The sequence below is a fragment of the Panthera onca genome, chromosome F2 (genome assembly GCF_046562875.1).
Source record: "Panthera onca isolate mPanOnc1 chromosome F2, mPanOnc1 haplotype 2, whole genome shotgun sequence".
Taxonomy (NCBI): Eukaryota; Metazoa; Chordata; class Mammalia; order Carnivora; family Felidae; genus Panthera; species Panthera onca.
Genome location: NC_138356.1, coordinates 44,209,112 through 44,225,792, shown reverse-complemented (window position 1 = coordinate 44,225,792; position 16,681 = coordinate 44,209,112). Strand labels below are relative to the sequence as shown.

Sequence of the window (16,681 nt, the reverse complement as noted above, 5' to 3'; positions counted from 1 at the left end):
CATCTTACTACTTTATGCATTCAGTAATTTTTTACTGAGTACTAAGCACTATGCAAGGTTATACAAGAGCAAACAAGACAAAAACACTACTTATTCAGTGAGCTTATAGATATCAACAATTGCATTATGGCAAATCTTTATGAGAAGTTCTACACTAATATAAAAATAACCTTTTCACTAATACAAATTTTCACTGAAGTTGACCCTGGTTATAGGTAGGCTTCTAGTTGAAATTCAAGGCAACAACTGTTAAACACCAGTTAGTTATATGATATTTCACATCCATCTAAATTATGGCTCAGATTAAGTCAAGTTAAAAAATATTTACTGAGTTCCTATTTAATACTTACATTGTACTAGCTGTCATGGGAAAATACATGATTTCCAAAAATGCCAAGAAATAAGCCCATTGAAAAGTGCCACCCCCTTCACTTTTAGTAGGAAAACAAACTGCAATTCATACCCTGAAAGACCTTTGCCAAGAGTATTAGGGGATAAAAATCAAAATGATATAAAGATTTTAAAAAGTGCTAATGTGTTGGTTTAAAAAAGCTAAATACCACCTTCTCTATAGATAGAAATAAACTACTAGAAACAAATTTTAAAAATCTGAGTTGCAAAATTTGCAATGATTTAAGAGAGAACTAAAAATAATGGGATAAAAAGATGAAAACAAAACATTTAATATGTAATAACCCTTCACAAAACTAGTTAGTTGGATCAGAGTAAGTATATACTAAAATGTGTATCAGAATGATATAGTAATGAAGAGATAGATTGTAAGATTAAACATGACACCCCTTAGAAATCTCTCCTTTACTATGGATCTTATGGCTCTATGCCAGTGAGTGATTTTTAAACTAATAGCAAGGATTTACCAAGGGAGCTTGTTAAAAATGCAGATTTCCTGGACTCAGTTCCAGAGATTTTTGAATTCTGAATTTATAAGATCTGTGCTGGTGTTCAGGAATCTATAAATTTTAATAAGCATTCAAAGCAACTCCATTGCAAATAGTCAGAGATAACATTTTGAGGAATCCTCCAATGTTTTAACTCAACTAAAATCTTCAATTTATAAACAAGATAAGCTAAACAGAGCAAGGTTAAATGCCTTATTCAAGTTTAGTTCCTGCCAGGCTGACAGAGTTAAGTCTTCCTCTCCTGGGCCTTTCCTGTTTCTTCAGCCTTTTCCACTATCTTGCTCCTACCGACTTTCAAAGCCAGATTCCGTGATAAGGTCTTTCACAGCCTCCTGGGCCCACAATGGGTTTGCACTGTTAATTTTTTTTAGCGTATCCTTTTCCACAACTGGAATAAAATCTCCCTGGGGAGCAACTGAGCTTCTACTTTTGTATCCCCTTCACAATGAGACATATGAATATTGTATTCCTTTTTACTGCCTTCAAATTGCAAGCTGTATGCTGCCTTTCTCCAAGTAAATACTCAGCACAGTGCAAAGCACAGGAGTACTACATAAATGGGTGCTTCTATTTCTCAGTCTCATAAAGCAGTGTTTTTCTGTGGGTCATGCCTCCCAGTGAAATGTGAAACCAATTTGATGGGTCACAACTATCATTAAAGAAAAACAAACCGTATGGTTTGATATGTGTGTGTTCTCGATAAGGGGGTGGAAGTTGGGAGGTACTGTAATGGAAAATGTGTTTTTTATTGTAAGTTGCAGTCAAAAAGCTAGAATGCCACAATTTTGTTAATGTTGATAAACTTCTCCAACACCTGTATACCATGAGGTAGGCAAAGATATTTTCTCACCCAATCAACACTGAACAATTTGATTAGTCATCCCATTCTTCACTCCCCAAAGCTTAATACTAAGATTTATTTACTCATTCACTGCCCCATTCCTCAACTAAGATGAAAAAGAGGAGTAAGTCCTAAGTCTGATGAGTATTTTTCACAGGAACCTGTTCCTTCTTCAGATAGGTCGTCTGAGTGTTATGATGCATTTCGGATGGACTCCTAGAGCACCTGTCTCTCGACTCAAGTCTACCTGAAATTCTAGATGTCCCAGACAGGGCTTTGAAATGTTCACAACCTGCTTCATCCACACAGGGTTTAGGGTTATTAATGTGCGTGGTTTTTTCAAGATCACTTCTTCGCTTATTTTGGAGCCAGGTTCTCTATATCCACCGTAACATTACTTTCCGGTAACCTCTGCTCAAAAAATGTAATTATATATATTCGAAATCAGTTCTATTTCCTCTTCTAACTTAAGGTAGAATTCATACTGACAAAGTCCTATCCTTTTCTAAGTTTTGTATGTTATCTTAATCAGCAGACTAAATGTGAACACTTACCTAGGCCTAATTATGCACCAACTGTGACCTGTCACTTCTCTAATACTGACTTATTCCAACAATACTCTCATTGCTTTAGTTTGAACTCAAATCCCACTTCCTCCAGGAACTTTCCTAAATCCCTTCAATGGAATTAGTCTCCCACCCTCCAAGCCTCACCTGTCTGTGCTCTATTAGCATAATTGATGAATCTGTCTCCTACATTAGTCTCCATGACTGATTCTCACTCCTATGTGTATACCTCCCACCGGGCAACACACATCAGAGTGCATTTCACATGCTACGACTGGGTTACATTTACTTTGTTGCACTGAAAGGTAAGGAGCTTAATTCAGTGTATATAAAAATAGCCTAGCTGTTTCTAATTCTACACACCCTCCACTTGTAAAGTATTATAAAAAAACTCTAAAAGATATAATGGGAGATCCACTGGTAATAAAGAATGTACAAATAAAACGGGAAAGCATGATAAAATGGATGTGATGCTCTCTGCATTTCCACACGTGGTCCGGTAAAACGGTGCCTAAATCTCTTTCAGACAGCACCATTCTGCTCTGTCATTCCCTTTCACTATTTCAAAACCTCGCACACCGCTTAACTTGACTTAGCTCTCCCTCATGGGGCCATGTACCCCGAAGTATATTAGGCAACGACTCCCTCTTGCCTTGCTCCTGTTCAGGCCTCCATTGGCTGCATTTACAAGAGTAAGAGTGGGCAACCATTTCCCTTAAACAGTTTAACTAAAATGGAAGCGCGTCTAGACCTGGGTACCTTTAATCCTCCGTAAACCCCAGATTTTTTAGGTCATCGTATTTCCTCCACCGGCTACCGTCTCAATGTAACTTGAAGTAGACATCTGCCTTCCAGGCGCAGTCTTTCCACAACTTCCCAGCACCACCGTAAGGTCCCATCACTCTCCACACACGCAGCCTACCCGGTAGGCCTCAAGAAGGGTTGGCATGTTATTCCGGCGGTCAAGGTTCCCGAAAATGGCCTGACCTCCCGGCGCTTTTATTTAAACGTACCCCACGCCGCCGTCTAACTTCCTTCCTCGAAACTAGTCTTCCCCACTCGTCCTACACTTCCCGAGTTTCCACGATTCCCCAAGTAACGTGTCCACCGATCACCTCCTCCACCTGGGGAGAGCTCAGTCCCAGCTCTCGACTAACCTCACTCTTTTCCCCTTCCATTCCCCGCTGGGCGGACTGGGACTCGGCCTTCCGCTCGCTCGAGGGTTTCCACGCCGGGCCCTGGCCCCTATTCTACCGCCGCTCCACCCCTACTCACTTTGGGCTTCTCGGGCAATTTCTTCCGGTTCTTCTTCTTCTGCTCCTCGCTCCTGAGATTCTTCAACAGGGCTACATCGTCGGTGGCCGGGGCCGGCAGGGCCGCCGCCTCCTCCCGCTTGCGGGGCGGGCTCCTCCGCTTTTTTCGGGCGCCGGCACAAGCCGCGGCCCAGCCGTAGCAGAGCAGGAAGAGCAGCAGCAGTCCCAGCGCGCCGGTGCCCACCAGGATCACCCAGCCCGGGTACCGCTTCGGCTCCAGCCCCAGGTCGAGGCCCAGCTCGGTGCGCAGAAAGCCTAGGCCAACCGACAGCATTTCCCGCAGCCGAGCCGAGCCCTCCTCGGCCTGCTGGGCCAGGTCGTCCTGCCAGCTCTGTGCAGCCATCTTCCCTCCGTCAAAGAGACTCTCAGGGTGACGCTGGGGCGCACAGACGCCGTAGAAGAGTCAAGGGAGGTGAGGAAGGGACGGGCCGGACTGCCTCAAGCCGAGCGCATCGCGGCCGCCCCTCGCGCCGGAGCCGGGGATCGGCAGCTGCCGCCGCCAGGAGAGGGGGCTCCCAGTTCCCCCTAGTCAGCCTCACTCCGCCGCCGCCAGGAGGAGGGGGGCGGCGGGAGGGAGTGTCTCCAGTGGCGGCCGCTAAGCGGCGTCTCGGCGCCAGGGCCAGGCCCTGCTGTCGTCCCTTGGCGGAACAATGGCGGCTCCGGCCGCGATCCACGCCGCGCGCGCGGCGGGGGAGATGGCCGCGGGTCACGTGGGCAACCTGGGCGGGACGTGAGTGTCACGTGGGCAGGGCGGGGCGGGGCGGGAGCCGTTGGGTCGAGGGCGTGGCTCTCGCGGTTGGTGGTGACCAGTCCTGGCCTAGTGGAGGCTCCGAGCCTGGGGATCGCTGACCTTGGACGGGAGTCTGGGAGGGGTTAACTGCAGGAAGCCTCCGCCGGGTGGCTGGTGCCCCGGAGCTAGGAGACGTGGCGCTTTGAATGGGTCCGGGGGAGGGGCTCTCGAGGAAGTCGGGGATGGGGTGGGGGTAGGGAGGAGTGGGTGAAGAGTGTGGAAGCGGGTAAGGGGGTCTAGGTCAAAGTCGCTCAAGTAGGGTGTAGGTTTTCTACATTCTTTTCCTGGGAGTGGTGTTGGGGTGGAACAAACATTTTCTCCCTGGGTCACACGGCTAGATGCTTCCAGAGTAGGCTTAACTGAGTATGAAGCCGGCACTCCTCTTGCAAGGCCTAGGTTTCATTCGCAAACTGGCTATTTCTCTTCAGGGCCAACTAACATACTGCGTGCCTATCATTCGCTAGCCTGGCTCATTCACTGTTGATCTGGGTGTTCCCCAGAAATCAAAACTTGGAAAGCCCGTGGGCGGCACTATTTTCCTAGTAATTTGTAGCTTTAATAAGAAATAACAAGAGAAGCACATTGAACTGTGTTTACGCGTAGAGGTAGCTCCCCCCTTGTGTTTTATTTTAAGCTTTTATACAAGACCACAAAAGGAGTTTGAAAAAATTCTGTGTTTATAATCTGTGTTGACCATCTCTGGGTAGAGTTAGGAAGAAATGAATTGCCTTTTCAGATTTTAATTACAAAGATAATGTTTGCTGGATGCCTTCAGTTTTTTCCTTTTTGCTATATGGAAACTTTAATCATTAAATGATAGCAAACATTTAAGCAGGTGTCTTGACTGGACTAATTACAGTTGACCTTTGAACAACTCGGGGGTTAAGGGCACTGACTCCTGGGCAGTGGAGTATAACTTTTGCCTCCCCCAAAACTTGTAATAGCCTCCTGTTGACTGGAAGCCTTACCAGGAACAGGAACAGTCACCTAACGCATATTTTGTATATGTATTACGTACTGTCGTCTTAAATAAGTCTTAAAGTAAGCTAGAGAAAAAAAATGTTAAGAAAATCTTAAGGAAAATACATTTACAGTACTGTGCTGTTTATTTGTTGAAAGAAATGCATGTATAAGTAGACCCAAGCAGTTCAACTTCGTGTTTTTCAAGGGTCAACTGTGCAGACTTTCTCAAAGAATATAAATGGGATAAGATTAATAAGCACCTAATGCCAAAACTGTATTAAGGAGTATTTTGACCTACTTTGCAACAGTATTGTAAATGCATGTTGTGATTAATGGGTGGAAGGGAGTTTTGTAAATAATAATAAAAATAAGCCACTCTTGCTAAGCTTTTATAGACTTATAATTAAAGACAGTGTAAATTATAAGGCCTAAAACTTTGAAGATATCATTGGGATCTGCTTTAACTCTACAAGGTTCCAAATTCCATTTATGTTTATGAAGTTACATTTATAATCCCATTCTTAACATTTTGTTTCCAGAGACGGGAAATGTGATGAATTTCCTAAGAGGTTCCACTGCCCATTCTAGGTTAACACCTGTGGATTTAGGAATTGGGCAGATTATACAATAAGAGTAGCAGGATTTCCCTGTTCCTTGGGCAGCCTAGCAAGTATTGATTACGTAAAATCATTTCACCTTGCTTTTTTCTGTGACTGTCCCTAAAAATACCTTTAAAAAAAAACTTTGAAATAAATTTAAAATTTTACTTTGTTCAGTAATACAGATAACATCATTTTCATATATAACTTTATAGTCATTTTTCCAGGTTTTGTAATATATGTATATGTTACCTATGTATATATATGTATATATTATATATATATGTTTTACACATTTATTTTAAAGTTTATTTATTTGTTTTTGAGAAAGAAAGACAACATAAGTGGGGAAGGGGCAGAGAAAGAGAGGGGACAGAATCTGAAGCAGGCTCCAGGCTCTGAGCTGTCAGCACAAGATGTGGGGCTCGAACCCAAGAACAGTGAGATCAGGACCTGAGCTGAAGTCGGACGCTTAACCACCTGAGCCGCCCAGGTACCCCTCAAGTATTTATATTTTAAAAACATAGATAAGGTTGTACACTATTTACTGTTTTGCACTTAATGTGGTCATGAACATTCATGTCAGTGGATAAAGCCTATCTAAAACCAGAAACACACCTGTAGTTCCACAAAGTTGGGCTTATTGTAGCAGAATGAAGTTTAGGTAAAGTTTAAATGAAGCAATGCTTTGAAAGACTCAAAGCAAAACTGGTTGTGTATAAGGGAGTTATCAGGCCTGACCCAAGTAGACTCAGAATCCTAATTCCTTGGAAATGGCAAAATTAAGATAAATGTGAAATGTTTCTGAAGCCTGAAACGTGGGTTGGAATTAAAACACTGCTTTATCCTTTTTTTTTTTTTAAGTTTATTTTTGAAAGAGAGAGAGAGCTGGGAGGGGGAGAAAGAGGGAGAGAGAAAGAGAATCCCAACCAGGCCCAATGTCACCAGCGTGGAACCTGATGTGGGGCCCTGAGATCACGACCTGAACCAAAATCTAGAGTCAGTCGCTTAACTGACTGAGCCACCCAGGCACCGCCCCCCCCCCAAAAAAAACCCCTGCATTTTCTAAGTGTCAAAGTGACTCATACAGTGGAATACCACTTGGGAGTAAAAAGGAATGAATTATAAATACGTGCAACGACATGGATGAATCTCCACATAATTATGCTGAGTGAAAGAAGCCAGGCAAAAAGAGTACATAGAATATGATTCCATTTATATAAAACTAGGAAATGCAAAGTATAGAGACAGAAAGCAGATAAAATAGTTACTTGCAGGGAGGGGTGGGAGCAAGAAGTAGGAGGGAGCGATTACAAAGGGGTACCAGAAAACCAGGGAGTCATGGATATGTTCATTATCTTTATTGTTGTGATGGTTCTATGATGTTTACATACGTACAGGTCAAAACTTATCAAGTTGTATACTTTAAATATTAGAGTTTATGTTGCTACACCTCAAAAAAAAAAAAAAAAAAAAACAGTTCAAGGAAATTTTTAGAAAGTGAACTGCATGGCTCAGGTCCTTACAACAGTGCGATGTCGTTCCAGTCTCACTGAGGGGATTTCTAACAAAATTTTTGCCAATCTACGACTTTAAAAAACAAGGTTTCTCAATACTATATCCTTGATGTTTCTTAACAAAAGCAGTTTTTATAGGCTTACACAATAAATATTCACTTATTCTACTGTCTGGCTCTACTGTAATTTAACGTACTTTATTGTTGGATAGTTAGATTACAGGGGTTTTTGTTTTTGTTTCTTGCCATTGAATGCAGTTCTGGCATGAACTAAATCTTTGTGACTATCCATAATTACTTCTTAAAGATAGAATCCTAGCAGTGTAATTGCCTGAGTCATAGCCCACAAATGTAATCTAACCCTTTTAATTAGGAAGTTTTAAGGGACCTGAAGAAGTTCTACTTAAAGCCTCTCATTTCACTGAAGGAAAAAAAAAGAGCTTCAAAGTGTCGTCATACCCTAGAGTCAGAGTAGAAGCCAGCCTTTTCCTTGCCTTTGACCCCTTGGCTGCTCCTCTTTTTCAGTATCCTGTGTGATCAGTTCTTGGGAATAGAGTGTGTATCTGTATGTTCAGGCTGCCATAATAAAATTCCCTAGACGGGGTAGCTAAAACAAAAGATTTATTTTCTCGTGGTTCTGGAAGCTGGAAATCCAGGATCAAGGTGTCAGTATGGTCAATTTCTGGTAAGGGCTCTCTTCCTGGCTTGTAGATGGCCGTTTTCCTACTGTGTTCTCACAAGGTAGATAGAAGGCCAGTGAACTCTGGTGTCACATAAGGATACTAATCCTTTTTTTTATATATGTAAGTATCGTTTTTTAAATTTTTAAATTTTAATTATTTATTATTTTTTAATATAATTTATTGTTGAATTGGTTTACATGCAACACCCAGTGCTCATCCCAACAAGTGCCCTCCTGAATGCCCATCACCCACTTTCCCCTCTCCTTCATCCCCCCATCAACCCTCAGTTTGTTCCCTGTATTTAAGAGTCTCTTATGGTTTGCCTCCCTCCCTCTCTGTTACTATCTTTTTTTCCCCCTTTCCTTCCCACATGGTCTTCTGTTAAGTTTCTCAAGATCCACACAGGTGAGTGAAACCATATGATATCTGTCTTTCTCTGACTGACTTATTTCACTTAGCACGATACCCTCCAGTTCCATCCACGTTGCTGCAAATGGCATGATTTCATTCTTTCTCATTGTGAAGTAGTATGCCATTGTATATATAAACCACATCTTCCTTATCCATTCACCAGTTGATAGACATTTAGGCTGTTTCCATAATTTGGCTCTTATTGAAAGCGCTGCTATAAACATAGGGGTGCGTGTACCCCTATGCACCAGCACTCCTGTATTAAAGATACTGGTCCTTTCAGATCAAAGCCCTACCCTATGACTTCATTTAACCTTAATTATTTCCTTAAAGGCCCTATCTCCAAATACAGTCACACTGGGGGTTAGGGCTTGAACAGATGAATTTGGGGGGCAGGGGAACACAAACCTTCAGTCCATAACTGTGCAGGAAGCTTCCACTCAAGTAGCTTATCTCTGAGGGCTCATGGAAGGAAAATGTTGACTTGGGTCTTCAAAATGTAGTCTGCTGCCGTTGTAAACTCCTGGGCCACAGGATTATACACCAAGAGAGTGATTTTACAGTAAAGCAGGAAACTACAGTTTGAGTGTGCCAAGACTTTGGAACTATGGTCAGGAAAGGGTTATCCTCAGAATAAATAAGTAAGAATTAATAAATAATGAAATTATCTGCAGAAATATCCTAAGCTGAAAGATAATTTATCTTTGCTGAAAGGGCCAGGATATTTCGCATTCTCTTTAAAAGATCAGAAGATATGCTAAGAACCTGCATGGAAGTAAAAACTGGTTGGGGCATGAAGGTAGGGGCCAAGGGAAGAAGAGAAGACTGAATGTGATAATAAAAGCAAAAGTTACTGCAAATTCATTTGGTGGAATGCCATGCCACAATAAACCTAGCAAAGGAGATGTACATTCTGATATCATGTGTATAAAGTTTAAAAGACAGATTTATAAATAAAAATGCAAAACCATGCACGGGAATAATGAACACCAAATTGAGGATAGTGGTTATTTCTAGGGAGAGTGAGACAGAAATGAGACTGGAGTGAGTCCACAGGGGACTGCAAATGTATCTGTCATGTTTTATCTCAAACTAGGTTGTGGGTACAAGTGCCTTCTTATATTATCTCTACTTTTTATATGCCAGAAATACTTTATAATTAAAAATAAGCAACAAAAAGTAAATGACAAAAGCAGTAGTTTGTACAGAGGCTAAACAAAATAATGGAGGCCCTCCTTGACTACTCAACTATTGTGTCACTATTATCTTGCGGTGGGGAAAAGGGTATCAGACCATCTTGGCTCAACAGGTGACTGCTAAGGTCATTTAACCCCCTTTGCCCTGATTTCATGCTCAGCACACCACACCCATGTGGCATCTCATATAGACTCTACCACATAACAGAGAATGGGTCGAAGAGTTGGCTTAAGTACTCTGATTCTCTTAGCAGTTACATTTATTGGCATAAATCATGCATTCTTGATGAACCAATGTTGCTCCCATGGTGGTACAAATAACTGGTTCTTGGGGCAAAAAATACTTTAAGAAACGTATAACACACAAATAAAATATACTAGATGCAAAGATATGCAATATATCTGTGGCATTACTAGTTCACAGGGGGTAATTAGGGAAAAAATAACTAAAAAGGCACTTAGCGGGGTGATAATGAAAATATGGTTGAAAAATACTGGTGTAAAGGAAGAAATTGACATTTGGTTTCATCAATTAGGCTCCCATGTTTTTGGTTAATTAGTCTCCTTGGGTCATTTAGTCATTTCTTCACTGTACTGTTATTAAATTGCAACTCTGATTTAAATGCATATTGTCCTCAGAAATCTCAGAACCTAGTGAGTATAATGGACCCTTTTAAAAATAGCCTTAATGCAAGATAGTATTGCTATAGTAAGTTGATTTGAACATGGGGATTATAGTGGATGCTGTGATGTGCTTCCCAGATGCCCCTTCAATAATGAGGAACTTATCCCCAACTCTGGGAGTATTACTAGAAGGCATCCCTGAGGTAGGTGTCAGACTTTTGGGAAGATTACTGAGGAAAACCTCCTCAGCCAAAGTCATGTCTCCTTCCAGGAATAGCCCACATCGAGTCACCCAATAGCCTGGGAGTATAAAATCTTGGCCGCCTTGTCCTAACTTGGGACTTATTTTATTTTACTTCTTAAAGTTTTTTTTAAGTTTTAATTTTTATTTTGAGAGAAAGAGCATGTGCTCAGGGGAGGACCAGAGAGAGAGGGGGAGAGAGAATCCCAAGCAGGCTCTGTGCTGATGGCATGGAGCCTGACACAGGGCTCGATCTCACAAACTATGAGATCTTGAACTGAGCCCAAATGAAGAGTTGGACACTTAACTGACTGAGCCACCTAGGCGACCTTATCTTATTTTATTTGAGAAAGAAAGAGAGAGAGAGTACAAGCAGGGAAAAGGAACAGGGGGAGAGAGAGAGATAATCCCAAGCAAACTCCACACTCAGCCCAGAACACAACACAAGGTTCGATCCCATGACCCTCAGATCATTACCTGAGACAAAATCAAAAGTCTGAGGCTCAACTGTCTGAGCAACCCAGGCACCCCCCTAACACCCCCATAACCCCCCTGGGACAATTTTAAAAGACCATCCCAGCCCCAGAGCACTCCATGGGCTTGGCTGAGGATTGTTAGCACTGTATGATAGCTCAGTTTTCCCTCTGCCCAGTCCTACTTCCTTCCCTCCCTTCTACAGGCACTGTTTCTGAGAGCACTTCCTAATATGCTGATCTATCTCGAAGTCTGCTTCCCAGAGAACACAACCTGTAACAGGGATGATAAGATATATACAAAATATTTGGCATCACTAAGGTGGGAGAGATTATTTCCAGAATTCAGTGATTCATCACTTATATACAACTTCCAGTGCTTATCACAATAAGTGCCCTCCTTAGTTACCCATCACCTATCTATCCCATCTCCCACCCACCTCCCTCCATCAGCCCATAGTTCGTTCTCTATCATTAAGAGTCTCTTGTGGTTTGTTTCCCTCTCTTCTCTCCCCCCCTTCCCATATGTACATTTGTCTTGTTTCTTAAATTATACATATGAGTGAAATCATATGGTTTTTTTCTTTCTCTGACTGACTTATTTTGCTGAGTATAATATATTCTAGCTCCATCCATGTCATTATGAATACTTCATGCTTTTTGATGGCTGAGTAATATTCCATTATATATATTATATATATATACATATATATATATATGTATGTATGTATTTTATATAATATATATACCACATCTTCTTTAACCATTTATCAGTTGATGGACATTTGGGCTCTCTCCATAGTTTGGCCATTGTTGATAATGCTGCTATAAACATTGGGGTGCATGTACCCCTTCAAATCTGTATTTTTGTATCCTTTGGGTAAATACCTAATAGTGCAATTCTTGTATTGTAGGGTAGTTCTATTTGCATTTTATTGAGGAACCTCCATACTGTTCTTCAGAGTGGCTGCACCAGTTTGCATTCCCATCAACAGTGCAAGAGAGTTCCCGTTTCTCCTCATCCTTGCCAACACCTGTTGTTTCTTATGTTGTTAATTTTAGTCATTCTGACAGATGTGAGGTGGTATCTCACTGTGGTTTTGATTTGTAGTTCCCTGATGGTGAGTGACGTTGAGAATATTTTCATGTGTCTGTTGGCCATCTGGACATCTTCTTTGGAAAAGTGTCTATTCATGCCTACTGCCCATTTCTTAACTGGGTTATTTGTTTTTTGGTGTTGAGTTTGATAAGTTCTTTATAAATGTTGGATACTAACCCTTTATCAGATATGTCATTTGCAAATATCTTCTCCCATTCTCTAGTCTGCCTTTAATTTTGTTGATTTTTTCCTTTTGTTTAGGTTAAGTCTTGAAGGATGAGTAGGATGTTGCCAAGAAGAGAAGGAAGGGGGTGGAGATTAATTCTAAGCATGGAGACCAGCAAAAGTAAAGGCTTGGGACATGAGAAAATTTGGTATATCTGGATTGTGGTGAGCATTTCTGTAACTGGTGATAAAGTCCTTAAGATTTTGGCAAGGGATTGAGGACGATGGAATTTTCAAGAATGATTCCTATGCTTCTCACTTCCAGTTGCACAGATGGTGGTGCCATTCACTGAGATAGGGAATATTGGGAAAGAACTAAGTTTGGCAAGCCAAGATTAGTGGTATGGTTTTATATGCATTGATTTTGAGGAGTACAAAATATCCAGATGAAGATAGGCAGGTGAATACACAGGTGTAGACTCCAAAGCACAGATGAGAATCTGGAGGTGACTCTTGGTTTCTTTGCTCTAATCACATTTTTCATTCCTCAATCACTCGATGATTTCTGCTCTTATAAGCCCCTTGTATTTCTCTTCCTTGGGGTTTCCCTGGTTAATTCCTACTCATTCTTCATATCTCAAGTGAAACATCCTCCCACAGGCTGTGCTCAACCACCAGATCCACCAGATCACTTCCTCATATTACATATTTTCATAGCACCACAGATTTTCATAGTATTTGTCAAAATTGTAATTTCACATTTATTCACAGAATTATTTTTTCTCTCTCTCTGACTATAATTTCCATGAGAACAAGACCTGTGTATGGCTTTGTTCATCATTATACCCTGTACCTAACATAATGCCTAGCACATGTAAATGTTCAGGACATATTTAAAAGAATGGTTGATGTTCATATTAATGGGAATAAAAACCCAATGGCCATTTACACACGAAGATAGGTCCCTAACTGAAGGCACCAGTATTTTGTGGATGAAAGACTCTTAAGATGCTGCCCAGTTATCCTGACTCCTGGTATTCACATCCTTGTGTAACTTCCTCCCCTGGAGCATGGGAGAAACCCATGACTTACTTCTAACCATAGAATATGGCAAAGGGTGATTACATTACATAAAACTGTAGCTGTCGTCTTGCTGGAAAATCCTATTTTCTCGTCTCTTGCTTGTTTGGTAAAGTGAGCTTCCCTGAGGAGAGGCACATGGGGCAAGAAATTTGAGGGTGGCCTCCTACCAGCAGCCAGCAAGAAAGCAAGATGCTCAGTCGGATGATCCAGAAAGAACTAAATCCTGCCAACAACCACATGAATTTGGAAACGGAATCTTCCCTGATAAGACTCCAGTGCTGGCTAACGTCCTTCTGAGGGGCACCAAAGCAGAGCATCCAGTTAAGCTGTATCCATATTCATGATTCACAGAAACTGTGAGATAATAAATAGGTACTGTTTTTCAGTTGGTAAATTTGTGGGAATATTGTTTTGTAGCAACAGATAACTAATTGTGGGATTTTGGTGCCTAATAGGGGGTGCTGTAATAAATACGTGAAAATGTGGGAGTGGGTTTGAAACCAAACAGTGGTCGAAGGTTGGAAAAATTTTGAGGAGCACAAAAAGGAAAGCCAAATTGTCTTGAACGGTTTGTGAGAAGAAATAATGGACTTTAAATACAGTGCCCAGGAGGCTTAAAAGGACATGAGGAACATGTTTTTGAATATTTTTAATGTTTATTTGTATTTGAGAGAGAGAGAGAGAGAGACAGAGCACAAGTGGCCGAGGGACAGAGAGAGAGAGGGAGGCACAGAATCAGAAGCAGGCTCCAGGCTCCGAGCTGTTAGCAGAGAGCCACACGCGGGGCTCGAACTCACGAACTGTGAGATCATGACCTGAGCTGAAGTTGGACGCTTAACCGAGTCACCCAGGTGCCCCAGGAACATTTTTTTTTTTTTTTTTTGTAATAGCAGAAAATTTAGCCAGGTGTTTTCTGCAATTACGTGGAAAGCAAGACCTCTAAGTGATGAACGTAGACATGCAATCATGAAAATTTTCAAGCAAAAGTGTTGAAGGTGCCACAGGGTTTCTTCTTGATATTTATAGTAAAATGTAAGAGGAGAGAAATAAGAGAATAACTATTAAGCAAAAGAAGCCAGGACTTGATAATTCTGGAATTTTTTAGCCTCTTCAGATGGGAAAAGATGCTAAAATGGAGGACTGGCTTTTTTTTTTTTTTAATGTTTATTTATTTTTGAGAGAGAGGCAGACTGCAAGTGGGGGAGGGGCAGAGAGAGAGGGAGAGACAGAATCGGAAGCAGGCTCCAAGTTGTCAGCGCAGAGCCCAATGTGGGGCATGAACCCATAACAGTGAGATCATGGCCCAAGCCAAAGTCAGAAGCTTAACTGCCTGAGCAAGCCAGGCCCCCCCGGGGGACTGGCTTCTAAGCACTGACTGAGAAAGTAGTATGGAGAAAAAGCTGAGAGTGTGACTTAAGAACCTTTTGTTAAAACCTCAGAAAGATCGAAGGATCATACTATTCAGTCACATGAAGGATCTTGAGAGAGTTTAAGGGTATGCTTCAAGGAACCTCTCAATTAACCCATAGATCTTCTAGGAAGTTTAGGAGCGGTTTTTTTTTTTTTTCTTAGCAAAATCAAGAGGGGCCCACAGTAGAGAAGGTCTTACCCAGAAGAGATTTTGGATTGGCTTTTGTGCAGTAGAGTGAACCCCAGTGAAATTCATAGTTGACCCACAAAGTTTATGAGAAAATTGCATCACCAAAACACTGCCACTTTGGACTGGATGGGACAGAGACAGTACAAAAATGAAAAGAAGGTGTTGGGCTTCCCAAATTCTACTGGCAGGAGTCAGGCTGAGAAAACCACGTACACTGCCAACTTCTGCTACTTTCGCGAAAAGGAACAGAGATTCAGAATATGGGACCAAGATTCTAGGGGGTGGAGTCAAGGACCACAGAGAACTATACCTAGACCTTGAAGCCTAACCAAAGAATGTCCATCATTTGCTGAGGAGTTATTTCTGAGTTGCTCTGGATCACTGATGCTTTTGTATCTACCATTTTCCCCAATGTGACTGGCAATGACTTAGCTGTTTTCCTTCGCCTGTCACACCACTGTCTGTTAGGTGTCTAGGAGGAAGAAAATCTATCTCTTTAGTTTCACAGTCCCCCTAAATTGAAAAGAACTGTGCTCCAGGAGATATACCTACCAAAACTACACCTAAGTAGCTTCCTTTGTAGCAGGACCTGATTTAGATGATGAGATTCTGAACTTTGAGCAGATGCTATAATGGGATGAAACCCCTGAGGGCCTTAGGAGAGGATGATGTGTTTTGCATGTGGAAGTGATGTGAATCATTGAGGACCAGAGGGGGGATTTTGGGAGGCATGTTCCAACATGGACCCTAATAATCTCTTCTTCTGGTGTTTATGGCTTTGTATCATCCCATCTCCTTAAATAACTTGCTTCTAAGAAACAATAGACTACTTCAACATTGAGGGAATGTCATTTCTATGATCAGATTGCAAAAGATTCTGAGTTCCATCTGGCCAGCAGACTTACTTCCTTGATGGTTTTGATGAAGCAAGTTGCCGTGTTGGAGAGGCACACGTGGCAGGGAACTGAGGGACAGCCTCTGGCCAGTAGCCAGCTGCAAACTGAAGCCCTCAATCCAACAACCCAAAAGAAACTAAATCCTGCCAACAGCCATGTAAGTCAGCTTAGAAGCAAATCCTCCCTTAATTAAACCTTCAGATAAGTCCCAGGCCCCGGCTTATGGTTTGATTGCAGTGAAAATTTTGAGAGAATTTAGAGGGACCCAGTTCAATTGTGCCTGAATGCCTGATTCTCAGACCCCGTGAGATAATTAAATATGGTTTCAGTTGCTAAGTTTGTGGTAATTTGTTACACAGAAATAGAACTGATGCACCTATTATATTGCCAAAGTTGGAAAAGATGGACAAACCTCAGTGTTTGCAAGGCTGCAGGGGAACAGACATTCTCATGTAGTTTTGGTGAGAGTACAAAATTTCTGAAGGCAATTTGGCAATATAAATTTAAGAAAATTCAGGAGCACCTGGGTAGCTCAGCCAGTTGACCGTCCAACTCTTGATTTCTACTCAGGTTATGATCTCAGTGTTTGTGAGTTCAAGCCCCGTGTAGGGCTCTGTTCTGACATTGTGGAATCTGCTTGGGATTCTCTCTCTCTCCCTGTCTCTCTGCCACTCCCCCCACTTGCGCTGTATCTGTCTCTCT

At 41.9% G+C, this 16,681-nt stretch overlaps 1 protein-coding gene and 1 long non-coding RNA gene across 6 annotated transcripts in view; one reads left to right on the top strand and one right to left on the bottom strand.

The window, feature by feature from the left end:
• MTDH (metadherin) overlaps positions 1 to 4,281 on the bottom strand; it is a 57,383-nt gene extending 53,102 nt beyond the window's left edge. For 2 of the 5 annotated variants that reach the window (XM_060610986.3, XM_060610988.3), the window contains exon 1: positions 3,603 to 4,281. In XM_060610986.3, coding sequence (XP_060466969.1) covers positions 3,603 to 3,983 — 381 coding nt within the window. In that variant the 5' untranslated portion in view covers positions 3,984 to 4,281. The remainder of the gene's footprint in view (positions 1 to 3,602) is intronic. The other 3 variants (XM_060610989.3, XM_060610990.3, XM_060610987.3) reach the window with 3 other exon arrangements.
• A 93-nt stretch (positions 4,282 to 4,374) lies between these two features.
• LOC132664335 (uncharacterized) lies at positions 4,375 to 15,024 on the top strand. The gene is made up of 3 exons (XR_009603605.3): positions 4,375 to 6,485; positions 12,497 to 12,625; positions 13,596 to 15,024. It is a non-coding gene; the product is annotated as an uncharacterized LOC132664335 (long non-coding RNA).
• Positions 15,025 to 16,681: the final 1,657 nt, after the last annotated feature.